At 37.8% G+C, this 14,354-nt stretch overlaps 1 protein-coding gene across 3 annotated transcripts in view; it reads right to left on the reverse strand.

The window, feature by feature from the left end:
• Positions 1 to 5,967: 5,967 nt before the first annotated feature.
• CD47 (CD47 molecule) overlaps positions 5,968 to 14,354 on the reverse strand; it is a 43,728-nt gene continuing 35,341 nt past the window's right edge. Inside the window, exons 8-11 of one of the 3 annotated variants that reach the window (XM_025478361.3) lie at positions 10,252 to 10,283; positions 8,692 to 8,716; positions 8,074 to 8,106; positions 5,968 to 6,214 (exon numbers count right to left, since the gene is read on the reverse strand). In XM_025478361.3, coding sequence (XP_025334146.1) covers positions 6,210 to 6,214; positions 8,074 to 8,106; positions 8,692 to 8,716; positions 10,252 to 10,283 — 95 coding nt within the window. In that variant the 3' untranslated portion in view covers positions 5,968 to 6,209. The remainder of the gene's footprint in view (positions 6,215 to 8,073; positions 8,107 to 8,691; positions 8,717 to 10,251; positions 10,284 to 14,354) is intronic. The other 2 variants (XM_025478370.3, XM_025478380.3) reach the window with 2 other exon arrangements.

Here is a 14,354-nt window from a genome sequence, read left to right on the forward strand (position 1 = left end):
CTCTCACCCAAGGCAGTGAGGAACTGAGTCCTACGACGGTTAGGGAACGAGGTGTAGCAGTGGGAGGAGCAGAGTCAAGTACTTTCCAGTTGTCCTCAGCGTGAGAGAGATCTCCCCCACAACCTTTTACATATCCCAAAAATGGCTAAATTACTATATATCTAAAAAGTAAATACGTAGAGAGGTTCCATGGAAGATATATTCCATATTTTAAGCAAATTACACTTAAATTTTACCGATGATCCATTTGTTTACGATGTCGATCAGCTTATGTATATTGTCGGTTTAATCTTGAGGAATTTTGCAGGCCCTCAAAGAAAATCAGAAAGTAAAACAATAGTTGTCTTTTCTGGAAGGCAGGTCTAAGATCCAAGAAGACTGTTGGGAGGAGGATCCTCGAGCCCCAACATCTAGAAGGGAACCGTAGCAGTTCCGCAGACCTGCTCATCTAGCACGCTCCCTGGCATCAACACTGACATCAGACTGCAGTTTTCAGACCTCTAAATCATTTCTCTCCAAACTGGACTCCTCAACAAGCATGCTTCATCATCCAGACCAGGAAGAGCTACTCGGTCCTCCAGAACTGCCTATTATCAGAGCTGAAATGCTGCCTTCGAGTCAAATGACTGCCAACAGGAACAGGGGGCTTCGAAAGTGCGGTTCCAAGGAGCAAGTCCACTGTCCCTTCCATGCAGTCAGCAGCGCTGTCTTCCCATTAACAATCATCCAATGATCCGTAACTCAGGGTTAAGCACCCACCACCCCCTCCCCTGCCACTTTGGGTGGATGGGTGCTTGAGCTTGAAGCTTAGCTACACCAAGTAAACGCTGGCTGGAGAGTCCTGGCACAGCCTCGCTGCTGCCACCAACAGTGTCAGGGGTGCTCAAGTCTCGGAGCTACTGGTGAAATCATGTCCTACATAGATGGTGTTACCATAATCCAGTGTTTTCTAAAGCTGTCAAACTTGAAGCCTTGAGCTGGAAAGGCGCCGCACAGAAATGAAATCCAGTTGCATCTGGAAGCCGCCGCCTCCGTGGGGGTCCTAATCAGGTTGAGTACAGCTCCGTGCTGCCCAGAGCAGCCTTCAGCGGAGGTAGGCCATTTAAATGCTTTCTGAACTCCATTAGTTACTCCTGCTGAGAGTGAAAAAGTCCTCATAAATGCATAAAAAACTAAATTGCCTATGTGGTAAGAAATGAGGTGGTACCTTGCTGCCAAATATTATTTTCCATCCAAATAGTCTACAATCACACATATAACACAGAATCACAGAGCACATACCTGCGAGGCATGCAGTGCTGACTGGGAATGCTGTGCTCGAAAATCTAATGACATCTCATCATCTGCTAACAATCCCGACTTGGCTTCAAGTTTACTTCTCCTCGGCTCCCACCCCCACCCGGGATGGCACCCACAATCTCCATTCCAGGCTAGATGAGGGCATCAGGCCAGCTCAGTGGGAGCAGAGAGATGCCTGGCATCGGTGAGTGAGACAGAGAGGCCCAGGGCCCAGTCACAGCACTGAGGTGCATATGGGGTGAACAGGACTACTGAGAGAGAGAGATGCACTCTTTTTTTCCTCCCATGTTTCCTGACCTTGGCAGCAGGTGCGCCTGGGACCGCAATTGTCTATTTTGCCATCACAGGCAACCTCAGAAGGCAGGCAAGAGCTAGCTTGAGAGCTGGGGAGACAATGGATCCTTAGGACACCGTTTTGAGGCCCAGGATCCAGTCACGCACCTGAATTTTCAGTTATATTAGCCACTAAATTCCATTTTTCTTAGATACAAGTTTTCTTTCACTCGTAATCAAAATAGTCCTAATTGACAACCAATTAAAATGGAGAACTATTTTAATTTACATTTTGGTCTTGGAAGAGGTTTCTCTTTACAGGTGAGGAGGGGCACCGAGATGCGGGGAGGTGCTGCTTGCCGAGGTTCTCTGCTAGTCAGCAGTATAGCCAGGACCAGAAACCCAGGGCTCTTGCCTTCTCATGTGATGTTGACATGAGACCATGGGAAAATTCAACACAACACGACGGACTTGTTTAAAACTGAGTTAAAACTTTGCTTCAATTTAAAGTTTACTTATTGGCTAATATACTTTAAAAAATAATTTACAAGTTAATATTTTTAGTGATCTTTTGCATTGTTACCTAGAATACGGACAACATGAAAATGAACTAAATTTCTTAGAAATGTGTTTGTGGTCTGCTTTGACAGCAATAGAAATAGCCCAACAAAATAGCTTAAAATGTTTTATTAAGTATATATAATATTACAGGGTAATATTTACAAAGTTATGTTTTTAAATAAAAAAAGTATCTTGGCAAAGATTGCAGATATTCAAAGCTTCAAACAGTGATAAATTGATTTAATACATATAAAAAAAACCTTTAACGGTAACACAGCTGTAAAACAACTTTGGTCTTTAAATCACTGCAAAAAATGGCTACTGACAAATAGCACACCTTTAATTGCTATGGAAAAAAGCCCCAAGAGAGGATCTTGCACATAGCAACACTGGAGTTTTCTTTATTTAGAATGGTTAATGGATATTTATATGATGTAGGACCTAAATCTCAACAATGGCTTTTTGTAAATAATGCTCCATTTAATAAAAACAGAAATGTTTCCTTCTCTCACCAACCCTGATAACAACACTTTTAAGATTCCACTGATGTTGCCTTATAGAGAAGCTTGTTGCAAATGCTCTTTTTTTTTTCAAAAGGCTAAATTTATGGGAAAGCTGGTCTTAAATGATAAGTAAGAGCTGTCAAAAGCCAAAGGCAGGAAACTTCCTGTTCACTGCTTATCTCTTAAAAGTTACCTGGATTATCCCTATTAGCCATGGAAAATGACTAAATAAAGGACCCCAGTGGGTGATGGCAGTTAGTGATTTTGAAAATTTGACACATGTGAAACTAACATCTCTAAACAAACTCTCCATTAAATAAAACATAATAAAAAGATAAAGGGTTGCCCAACAATCATTTTTCCAGTTTCCGACGGTAGGTAAATAAAGGAGTATGTATTTCCATGAACACATTCCACAGATCTGTTTTTGAATACCCCTTTTAGGAAAAAAAATATCTAGAAGGTGATATAGACCTTGATTCTTAATTAATGAGATGGAGGAGTAGTAAACTTATCACTTTTGGAGCTTTAGTAACTCAAATCACAACTCGGCTGGCCATTTATTAAATTGACTGTAACATCCTGGAATGAGCAATACTCTCAAATTTTGGGATAGCCCTATTATTTTCGTTTTGACCTCAGAAATTTAAACAAAATGGACCTGGAGTTTCCAGGTGAAAAAAATCACCTTTTAAAGTTTTCAAATTTACATGAAATTTGCCAAAAAAGAAATCTAGATCACTCTACTGAAAATAGTGGGGAATCTGCATACAGTTAACTCTCAATCATCCAACTTATGTACCGAACACCTCATGTATGCAAAACACTGCAGGAAGAGAAAGATGGGGGGAGAAAAGCTCTTGCCATAACAGAATTTCAAAATTGAGAGAAGACAAGAAAACAAAAAAACAAAGCTGACAGAAGTCAGCAGACACACATGGTGGACTGAGTGAGAAAGGTGTTTGTAAGAGATGAGAGAGGCAGCTGCATGGGTGGGGGCAGGGCTACAGATGACAGCCAGGACGGGATGGAGGGATGGAGGGCAAGATTTTGTAGGAGATGGAAAATCGGATTTGGCCAAAAATGTAAAGATTGCTGCAAAAATGACAAGTGGCACCAGCAGATGTACCATAAATAGAATCCAGTGGGAGAGTTAATGGCAAAAATTGGGAGTAAACAGCAGGTTGTTGGAAGCTGGGGGGCAGAGACATGATGCTCAAGACATTGTTAACAGTTCTAATTTGATGTGACAAGAGACTGGGAGCCACTGCAAGTCTGATTTAGAGAGAAGGAACTGGCCCAGTGATGCCCAAGAAAGGGGGCTCCTGCTGATATGATCCCTTTTCCAGAGTAGCTGACAGCTTATAAGAGCAAGAGCTGATGTCACCTGGCATCTCACCTGCCATCTCTGTGCGTCGTCTAGGGCAGTGAGTGCCTCAAAAGACAGGCAGCATTAGAACACAAAGGGTGATGGGCAGGTCCCAAGCCTGAACCCCAAATAAATGAGAGCTTAATACATATTAAAAGGTACAACTTTAGTATATATAAAAAAGTTTACTATAAAGATTTTCATGCCTGACTTTTTTCTTAATAGAGAATAGGTATCTGGATCTTTTTCAAGTTCATCTGCTTTTCTCCTCCTTTCATCAAAATTGATTTCTAAAGTAACAAACAATATTAGTAAAATATAAATATTTTCAGAGGGAAAAAGAGCAGCAAGAGCCATCAGATTTATATAAAGGAATACAGCTCCCTCGACATAGGATAATATTTTGGACAGCAACACAATTAGGAAAGAAAATGTGTATTTTTTTTCCCAAGAAGGGCTGTCTTCATGGTTTGCTTAGTTTTCTGAGAAGCATCAGCAGGTCATAAATTGAGGCTTGCCACAGGCAAACCACTTGGTCCCAACATGAAATATGACAGTTAATTTGGCATAAAAGAGGCACATGGGAACATTCAGTGGACTAAGAAGTAACTATTAGTAATTTAACTACAGGTACAAAGGTCTTATTATTACACAGACAGGAAGAGTTACTAGTATTTTTAGAGGGTACTGTGAGCAGTCAAAAAGCTTGACAAATTACCTAGAAGTTTTTGAGGTTTTAAGTGATCAAATATTTGCATCAAATATAATCCCACTCAATAAAGATCTTTTTTAATGTTGTTACTAAAAGCATGAAATTACCATTTGCTCTCCTGTAGGTACCCCACTGTTGTCCATACAGAAGATGCATGTGCCTATCTTATACATGTGCACACACACACACACACACACACACACACACACACAAAGGAGGAAAATGAGAGCTAATAATCTAAAAGTACTCCAGGCGATCACGACTGTCAGAATGTTAATTTTCTTCTAACAGGGATAGGAAATGGGGGGGGGGAGGTTGTTTTACTTTCCAATCTTAGAGTAAGGGGTTTACGGAGGCAGGACTACAGGAGGGAGGGGATGAGTGTTTATCATGCAACACAGATACAACGCTAACGAAACCACCAACAAGGCGGGCTTGTTGGCCTGACGGTGACACACAGTATGTTGCCATGCAGGAGACTCATAGTTCAAATCTCAATCTTGGTTTTTCATGCCCCAGATCAGAAAAGAAGTGAAGAAACACTGTAGATTGTGCCTTCAAATCCGAGGAAGGAAATACATATGTTACAACCATCGCTATTTTTGCTGAAAAGTGTGAACATAGTTCTCTGAGAATAAGTCTGGCTCCTTTCTGCAATGATGTACCGTGTCACTGGACCATGTTCAAAGAGGAGAAAAGGTGCTACATCTTGTACAGCAGAAGCAAATAACAGGAGGACAAGACAGGGCTTAAAGGGTTGTGTGAATAAAAGAAAAACACATCCATCAGTAAAATTACCCTAAATCTGAAAAGGATTCATTACACTGTATGTCGAAGGAAGAATGTGTGAATGGCAACCCCCAAGAATGAAGACCATGATCTCCTACCGTATCGCATCACATGTAGGCGGCATTCAAGATGTTCCCAAGTAAATTCCTGTCTGTACTTAAATTTGCTATTTCCTTGACCCAGAACTGGTAGAAACTGTATTCAGCTAACACCAGCAGCTGTAACTGCCAAAGTGGCTGCGAACCTAACTTTGCTAAGGTTCAATGGAAGCCACTGTTGTTCCCAGACCTCTCTGGGAAACCACGAGGGCGTAGCACCAGGTAAGTCTCACCTGGAACCAATTTAAACTGGTGACCTAAAGTCAAGAGGCCCTAGGATCTGAAAGGCATCATTCTTGGAAGTTGGCCACTCTACTCTTGCCCCTAATTGACTAAAAATAACAACAAAAAACTGGATCTCAATTGGGCACACAACACAGATAATAATTCTTTTATTAACTAAGTTACAAATGCTTTGAATAAAAACTTAACTGTAACAATAATCATTTCAGGGTCAATGATTTACTTTCTCCCACAGATGAGAACCAGTTATTTTTCTTGTTTTCTTCTCCTGAACAGTGAATCAAGGCCATGGTGCTCAAACACAATTGTATTCCTTTCACGTCTTACTACTTTCCAAATCAGAGTCCATCACTTCACTTCAGTTACTCTGGAAAATTGAAAACGAACATATAATTGTAATTTATGTCTATTTTCTATGCATTAACAAGTTGATGTATTTTTTTTTAAAAAACTGGAATTGTCACATATAAGGTATCTAAAAATAAAGAAAAAGTATTTAATCTTTGATTTGCAAAGGTCACAGACATAAAACTGGCAACTCATTAGCCCTTTTAGTTGTAGTAAGTAAAAGGCTAATGCCAAGTGAAAATAAAAGTCAACAGTCTGATAATCTCAGTTTGCTGGGTTAGCTGAGAAGCCAAGAGAAGTTGATTTTTCAAAGCAAATGATACTGATCGCAGAATAATATTCTATCACATTCATTTCAGACCCGTATCATTCATTTGATATAAGTGAAATAAACACGTTGACTTGGTGTGAGTGGAAGAGAAAATGGCACTGTGATCACTAGAGTGGTAGTCTGAAACTTACTGACGAGGCAGATACACCGTGAGCATCAAGCCCACCAGAGACACAGGTTTTTGTTTTCTTTTTAAACCAACAAATTCTAAACAGCTAAATATTAGCAAAATTAAGGGAATTTTAAAGGTCGTCATAGATTTTGTGTGCTACAAACACACAAAAACTACTATATCTACTGATACAGTGGTTCCAAAAAGAAGAGGCATTCAAGGTTCTTACACCAGTTTTCTGAAAACAGAGAAAAGGAGTTTCATTTCTTCAAACTACTACAGAAGAGTGACACCACAGTAAGAAAAGGGCAAAGAAATTAAAAAATAAAACATGAGAATGTAAACATGGACAAACCCTGCGACAATTCCAGGTACCAGTTCTTTTTTTAAATGTCACTTAATTTATTCCTACCAACCACAGTTTTTTTTTTATTTTATTTCTTCTTTTAGGAGGGTTGTGGTGTGGTCAGCAAACAAAACATACATTTTTGTGATAAACGCTGTGGCTACGACACAAACTTACAAAAGTGGAATTGTTCTGTGATTCCTCGTGAAATTTGGCCTAAGCATTGTTTTAAACTTTGTCCATCAACATATGATTGGTTATTTTTTAATCTTATGCAAAAACTAATTGCACTCAGGGGAATATAGCCTCTTGCACTCTGCCATTGAGGTGAGGAGGTGGGTCACAGATGTTACAGCAGTAAAACAGCAAACTACATGATCAAAGAATAACTGCAAATATCACAGGTATGAAGAAATTTTTGATAAGATAAAAACATAGTTATTAAAATGTTAACAGAACTGAAGTATCGCAGCATCTTAAAGTAAAATCAAAATGAATACTTATAGTACTCAGTGTCTCAGGCTTTTAAAAATTAACAAACATGTCTTTGAAATATTCAGTAAAAATTAGAAATTAGCCCAGAGTTCCAAAACAAGAAGCAAAAGCTCGAGTGACAGAACATTTCTCTTTTAAAACTGCCCCCCAAAAGAACTGAATCCTGCTTTAGAAAAGCAGATAGTAAGTCCCTATGAATTAAATGCAACAAATTCCCAACACAAGCACCAGAGAAACTCTGTCACGATGATCAAGGTTGGTGCCAGATTATCTATGTGTCTTATAAAAAGCATTTAAAAGTTACAGTCACCAGATGCTGCTGCTGAAAAATGTTTTTTAAAAAGCACTAATTTCTCTTTGCTATGAGCAATGTGACTGGAGGGTCTGATTAGTGACACCCTACAGCTTTTAGAGCACTTGTTTTGAAACTCTTAAGAGTAGATTTAAGTTTTATAAATCAAGACATGCAGACCTTTAGAATTTTACAGTGTCCCTTTTACATATAAAAAAGAGCATACTTTCAAGAAGCCATTTGATTTCTTTTCAACGTTCATATTTTAACCAATCTATAATGTAGGTGCATTTTATACTTACCATCATTCATCATTCCTTTTGATTCTTTAAATGCTAAGAATTAGTAACAAGCCAAGCAGGCAGTTAGTAAGGTTCCACAATTAGAAATCATTTCTAAATAAATAAATATGCAGTAATATCATGCTAACTATTCCACAGCTCTAAAGCCAAATTAATTTTAAGTCTATTACTTTATTACAGAAGCCTTCCTGTGGATCATACCCACAGACTCCACAAAGGAAACAAATTCAGTTGGGAACATAGATCTAGATTTAGGGAGAAAGAAAGTGAGATGCTTGGGTCTCACTCTGTGGTAACAGCCTGAATCTGAAACTTATAAATGAGAAACTGAAATTAATTGAGATTCTTCTCTCCTGGGGGTGTTATGCTTCATCTTGGCTAGTACAAGGCAATGGTCCCCTTGCTCAAATACTGCTTAGCCGGTGCAAACAACTACTGGAGGGATACTGAACAGTGCATTTTTCTCAGAGGTAAGAACATTACAATAGCAATACTCTGAACAATCAAGAAAAGAGGGGTCAAGGCAAGGGACAACATTCTAACTGCTTTGGGAGCCTGTTCAAATTATGATCTGGTAATGGATCAAGAAGAATATATAAGTTTGTAGTAACCACATACCATTAAGGGGCTCCTCTACAGCTTTCTGGAAAATATTTAAAATACATTTACATAAAATGGAACTTAGTTCATGTGCTCTTATACTAAAATTTATATATGCTAACATTTAAACTATAAAGAGTGAATCTTACAGTCTAAAAGCAAGGCAACAAAGATTAGAAAAACAAAACTTGCCAAGTTTACCTAATAGTTTAATAATAGCTGTATTAGTCTTAATATTTTTTCTATGCAGAAATTCCCATCCATTCTGCCTCTTTTAGTTCAAGAAATTCTAACTTCTCAAAAAAGTGCAAACATAAATAGCAACACAATAACAAATAAAAGAGTTAAGCAAGAGATGTGACCAAAACAGAATCATTTTCAAATCATGCAAAGTGAATTCAGTAACAAGGAAAGAAAATGTGTTAAGATTTAAGGGTTCAATGGTTGGATTATTTCCAACAGAGGCACTTTTAATACTGCTGGCTGTTGGTGACCACTGTAGCTATAGCACCAATCTTTTTAGGAAAAAAGGCATGTCTGCTGAGGCTCGTCAGGACTCAGGAGTATATGTAATCTCCACTTCCTGCCACAGACAGGAGTCTCCATTTTGGCATTCAGATAGAGCTACCATTATTCCTTTCTAGAAAGGTGACCTCTCCAGATCTTCTTTTTCTTTTTTTTTTTTTTTAAGATTTTATTTATTTATTCATGAGAGACATGGAGAGAGAGAGGCAGAGACACAGGCAGAGGGAGAAGCAGGCTCCATGCGAGGAGCCTGACGTGGGACTCAATCCGGGGTCTCCAGGATCAGGCCCTGGACTGAAGGCGGCACTAAACCGCTGAGTCACCGGGTCTGCCCAACCTCTCCAGATCTTCTTTCCAGAAAATAGTTCTTACGCCTGTCACATGACGAGTCTCTACACAGGTTTTTTTTTCATGTGCTCATTCATCCATTTCAGTGTATCTCCTAAATTTGCTCCTTTTCTTGGAATTTTCTTAGATAGCTTATTAAGGAATCCAAGGCAGAGTGAAAACTATAGTACTGTTTGGAGGAAGAAAAATACTTATAAAATGAGGGAAGAAGGGAAATAAATTATAATTCAGAACAGATATGTTTCAGTGAGATCTACATTCATTTTATAAATTATTTTCAATGAAATCAATTTCATATAAATCTCTCTCCCTCATTTTAAAGACTGAAATACCATTTTGTATATGCACATCAAATGGAGCCAACAGGTGAGGCAGTATATTGCAATCCGCTTCCTTCAGCAGAGATAATAACCATTATTCTTACACATGAACTTTCCAGTTCTGAGAAAGTAAGAAGTCACTTGAGGTATCAGCACAATCTTAAGGAATCACAGATTCTATCCTATTGCAACTAAAATGACCAAACATATGTTTTAAAATAGAGTTGGAACTATTCATGCAAAGTCATGAAATGACTTCCGTATTCTCTCAATCTGTGTTATGCCACTAAACAGAGAGCAAAAGGCTTCAATATCTCAATTACCATTCCTTACTCAAAACCATCAAGTGATCATTCCCAATTCATTTTAAGAAAGTTTAACTTACCCTAGGAGGTTGTATAGTCTTCTGATTGGAAGCTGATATAATTAAAAATTGAGAAAATGAACTGAATAAATTAAACAAATCAAGGCAATATAATGTTTCATTTCAATGACTACATAATGATTAATTTCAAATAATTATATGCACTGATAGAAAAAAATGATCAAATAATCCACCTACATAAAATAATAAACAGCTACATTCTCTCATTTGTATATGCTATATTTCCACCAAATCAGCCATCTGTTACATTTCTTAGTGAAATATGTTATGTATTCACCCCTCACTGTGGACTCTACACCCCTCCCTATTCAGCCCAATCAGAATGTAAACAGAATGTGGCAATGACCAATCTCCACCCTACTCCGTTGTCTGTCCTTAGCTGACTGTTCTGGTTCCTTGCAGCCCAGTCTTTTCTTTTGCTTCCATCTTTCCAGTTTTCAAAGCTTCAAATAGCTAACACACTAAAGAAAATATTCAGATCCTTCTGAGTTTAATGAATTATTCTAAGCAGCTAGTTTTAGCCACAATCACCCTCTTCTCTATGTATTCCTTCTCAGCTTTCCAAGTTACCCTTGGCACTGCTTCTGAATGGACTGGTTAATGGAGATTAAGGAATGTAGGGCATGAAGAAAGTGGCAAAGGGAAAAAATAGTACTGTAGTTGCATAGAAAAAAGAGAGAACTTCCTTACAAAAACCAAGGGAGGTCCCAGAGCAGCTCAAGCCAGTCTTAAATACAGAATGAGTCCTACATACACAAAAGCATCAACCAGCAACATTGTGTGAGCCGGTTGATAGGAGGGTGATGCTACAGGAGAGTCAATTATGCTGTCCTGTGGGTTGGAAGGAAGCCTCGGTTTGCTTGAGAGTAGACTCAGGCAAGCCCCTAGAACTGCTCTAGTGTTCTGTGTTCTTTACTTACTGCTACTCCTCCCCACCCACCCCTATCAAGTTTCCAAAGCTGATGGGCAATGGGAATGAGATCCTACACAAGGGCAGCCAATGTACAAACTAGTCAGAAACTGACAGGCTCTCTCAAACAGAGACCATAGTGACTGACTAGCCTGCAAAGTTTCTCTCCCCTTCTGGAGCCTGAAGGGGAGAAACCAAAAGAAGACCAGAAAGTTGGTGATAGAAAGGTGACCAGGAGACAGCAAACTGGGAGAAAAGCTCAAGGCTTAAAGACAAAGGTAAGACAAACTATCAGTGAGAAGACAAGAATAAAATACAAGATGAGGGCATAAAGAGGAGGATAAGCTTGTAGGGGAAGAACCAGAGAGGAATTCAATAACCAGCAGATGGGCACTGAGTAAAACTCCTATTAGAGGCAAGAAGATGGCTCAGTTCTTAGGCATTGGATCCTTCTGATTCCCAAACTGCTTACTGTTCCAGCCCCCATGAGGCCTGGCTGTGTCCCAGCTCTCAGGAGAGTCCCACCTCTGTTAGTGTCATGTGTGGCTTTAAAGGAAATCTCCCTTCCTAGAAGCACTTGGGGAGTGGTATAGTCCTGGCAGCCAAATAAGGAAAGCACTTTTTAAAGTAGCATGGAATGGGGCGCCTGGCTGGCTCAGTCAGTGTAGCTAGCATGTGATTCTTGATCTCAGGACTGTGAGTTTGAGCCCCATGTTGGGTGTAGAGATGACTTAAAAAATAAATAAGGTCTTAAAAACATAAGTAGTATGGAGTGAAATGGTTTGGGAATATGGGTGGGTTACATTTAGCAGCCTCCCAAAGAAGCCAAGGAACTACATTTCTGTCTTAATAACATGTAAAAAGAATAGTTTCTGAGTTCCAATTCTTAGGTCCAAGGAACACCACAGTTTGGCTAGACCATTCTGAAAAAGAGCTCCAGAAAGAACAACGATTTAGAGGGATATCAATCAGCTGTGCTCCCTATAATAGTATAAAACCCAAAAGTGCACAAGTTAATATCACTTGAGTTAATCTTCTTCCATATGGGCATATGATCTATGTGATAAAATAACTGGTTTATCTGCTGCTACCATGGGCCTAAGGCACCGACAACTACACATATATAGTTTAAAATATATATAAAACATATTACAAATATATATGTTAAATATGGTTTTATAATATATATTTGACAATCTAAATATATTTTATATATCTTATATAACATAAATATATATTTATATGCATAAAATATTTTATATATTATACAAATGTATGCTTATATATAATACACATTTTATACAATATATTTTATAGAACATATATTGCATGAAATATATATTTTATATAAAATATATATTATATAAAATTATACCTATATACTTATTATTATATAAAGAATATTTATATAATATATATTTATTTATTTTTAAACCACAAGCCTTAAGGATTCCATATGAGCTCCCTATAAAGTTTCATTTTGATTTTTACTCCCTGAAACATCTGACCACATTGCATCAATGTATTTCTAGGTTCTGAATTTTCAGGAATATTTTTCCTACCGGTATCAGACTCACTTCTCCCTAACAATGGGCTACAAAATATCACTGAATTTTATATATACATTCCATGTCATTCTAAAATAACTAGGATGTTGTGATAAATATGGTTTCTGATTACTGGTAGGTTGATCTGTAACAAAATATTTTATATGCACTTATGTTGAAGTGATAATGGCTTAAAAAAATGAACAAGTATTGACTTTTATAAATAATGGATATAAATGCCCCATACAAACAACAAGCCTAACACTAGTGAGTTAGTTAGTCCTATTTAATTTTCTGTATGATCTCACATTGTTACTGTTTCTAGCCCCCATTTTATTTTGCAAAACTTAAATGCTTCCAGTAACAAAATGAAATCCAACATGGTTTAAAAAGGCCACAGAAAATGAAATTTAAAATCTTATTTCTAAAGTAACGATTAAGGCTACAAATTTAAACTTGGAAATAATAAAAACAACAAAAGTTAAAATTCTCATAGGGCCATTAACTTACTCTTACAGAGATAGCTTGGATTTTAACAACAATGACAAAAAACCCCTCACAGAACGCCCCGAGGATTTTATTGCATTTAAGTCAAGACACATTCATTAAGCTTTTCCAAAACAGAGATGAGTAAAATATATTTTGGAAACATTTACAATTTTTACCTCCTGATAAAAATGCTACAGTTTGCAACCTTAATGTTACATATACTTGTATTTACACATTCAGATTATCTAAGGAAAACACAACAATTTTCCCATTCTACCACATTATCTAAAGAGCAACTTTCCTGTACCTTTTCTCTTCTTGCCCTTCAACTGACCGAAGGTGTGTCTCTGAATTCTGGCATTAGACAAGTTGATTTCGAAAGTTAATTTAGAATATTCTCAAAATGTCAATAAAACTGGACTAAATTATTTACTTACATGATATATTTACATGTTAAACCATGATAAATAAAAAATAATATTGAGAACTTTTCAGGATTTCACTTTCACTTTGATTTTTAAGGTGAGAACAGTATGTGTATAATTGAAGTAGTTTCACAGGCTGCTCTGGGATGTAAACTATGGAGAAGAGAGAGTAAGGCCAAGGAGGTGGTACTTAGATGACGCCTATTTCCACCTGTGTCAGCACTCCAGACCCACTGGTGACTCTACTGAATATCATTCTTCAGACATGGAAGGCATGGGGGAACATGGGAATAAAAAGGGAGGATGATGCAGATAATAAGGAATATGAAGAACAAGAGCTGACCATTAGTCAACGATATCTCATACTACATCATGTTGCAGGTCACATGCTGTTCTCATGCATTTAGGGAGCAACATAACCAGCAGTGTCATCTTCAACTACACAAATACACAAATGGTGACAGAATACTCAACAAAAATAGAGTATGTATTGGCATTCATAATGTGAGGCTTCTGACAGCTACCAAATGAACACCATTCTGCTGAGAAGTCTTCATTGTGTTTTATGGACTTATATGAGTCACGAACTAAGAAAATTTCACTGAGGAAACGACTCTGACTTATGAACACGTGAACCAAAGATAGGGAGATTTAGTTAAGTATTTTAATGGTTTCTCTAATAAAAATTAACTAAATAGAGACAAAGAGTATGCAACGAAATTAGACTCATCA

The sequence above is a fragment of the Canis lupus genome, chromosome 33, assembly GCF_003254725.2.
Source record: "Canis lupus dingo isolate Sandy chromosome 33, ASM325472v2, whole genome shotgun sequence".
NCBI classification, from domain to species: domain Eukaryota; kingdom Metazoa; phylum Chordata; class Mammalia; order Carnivora; family Canidae; genus Canis; species Canis lupus.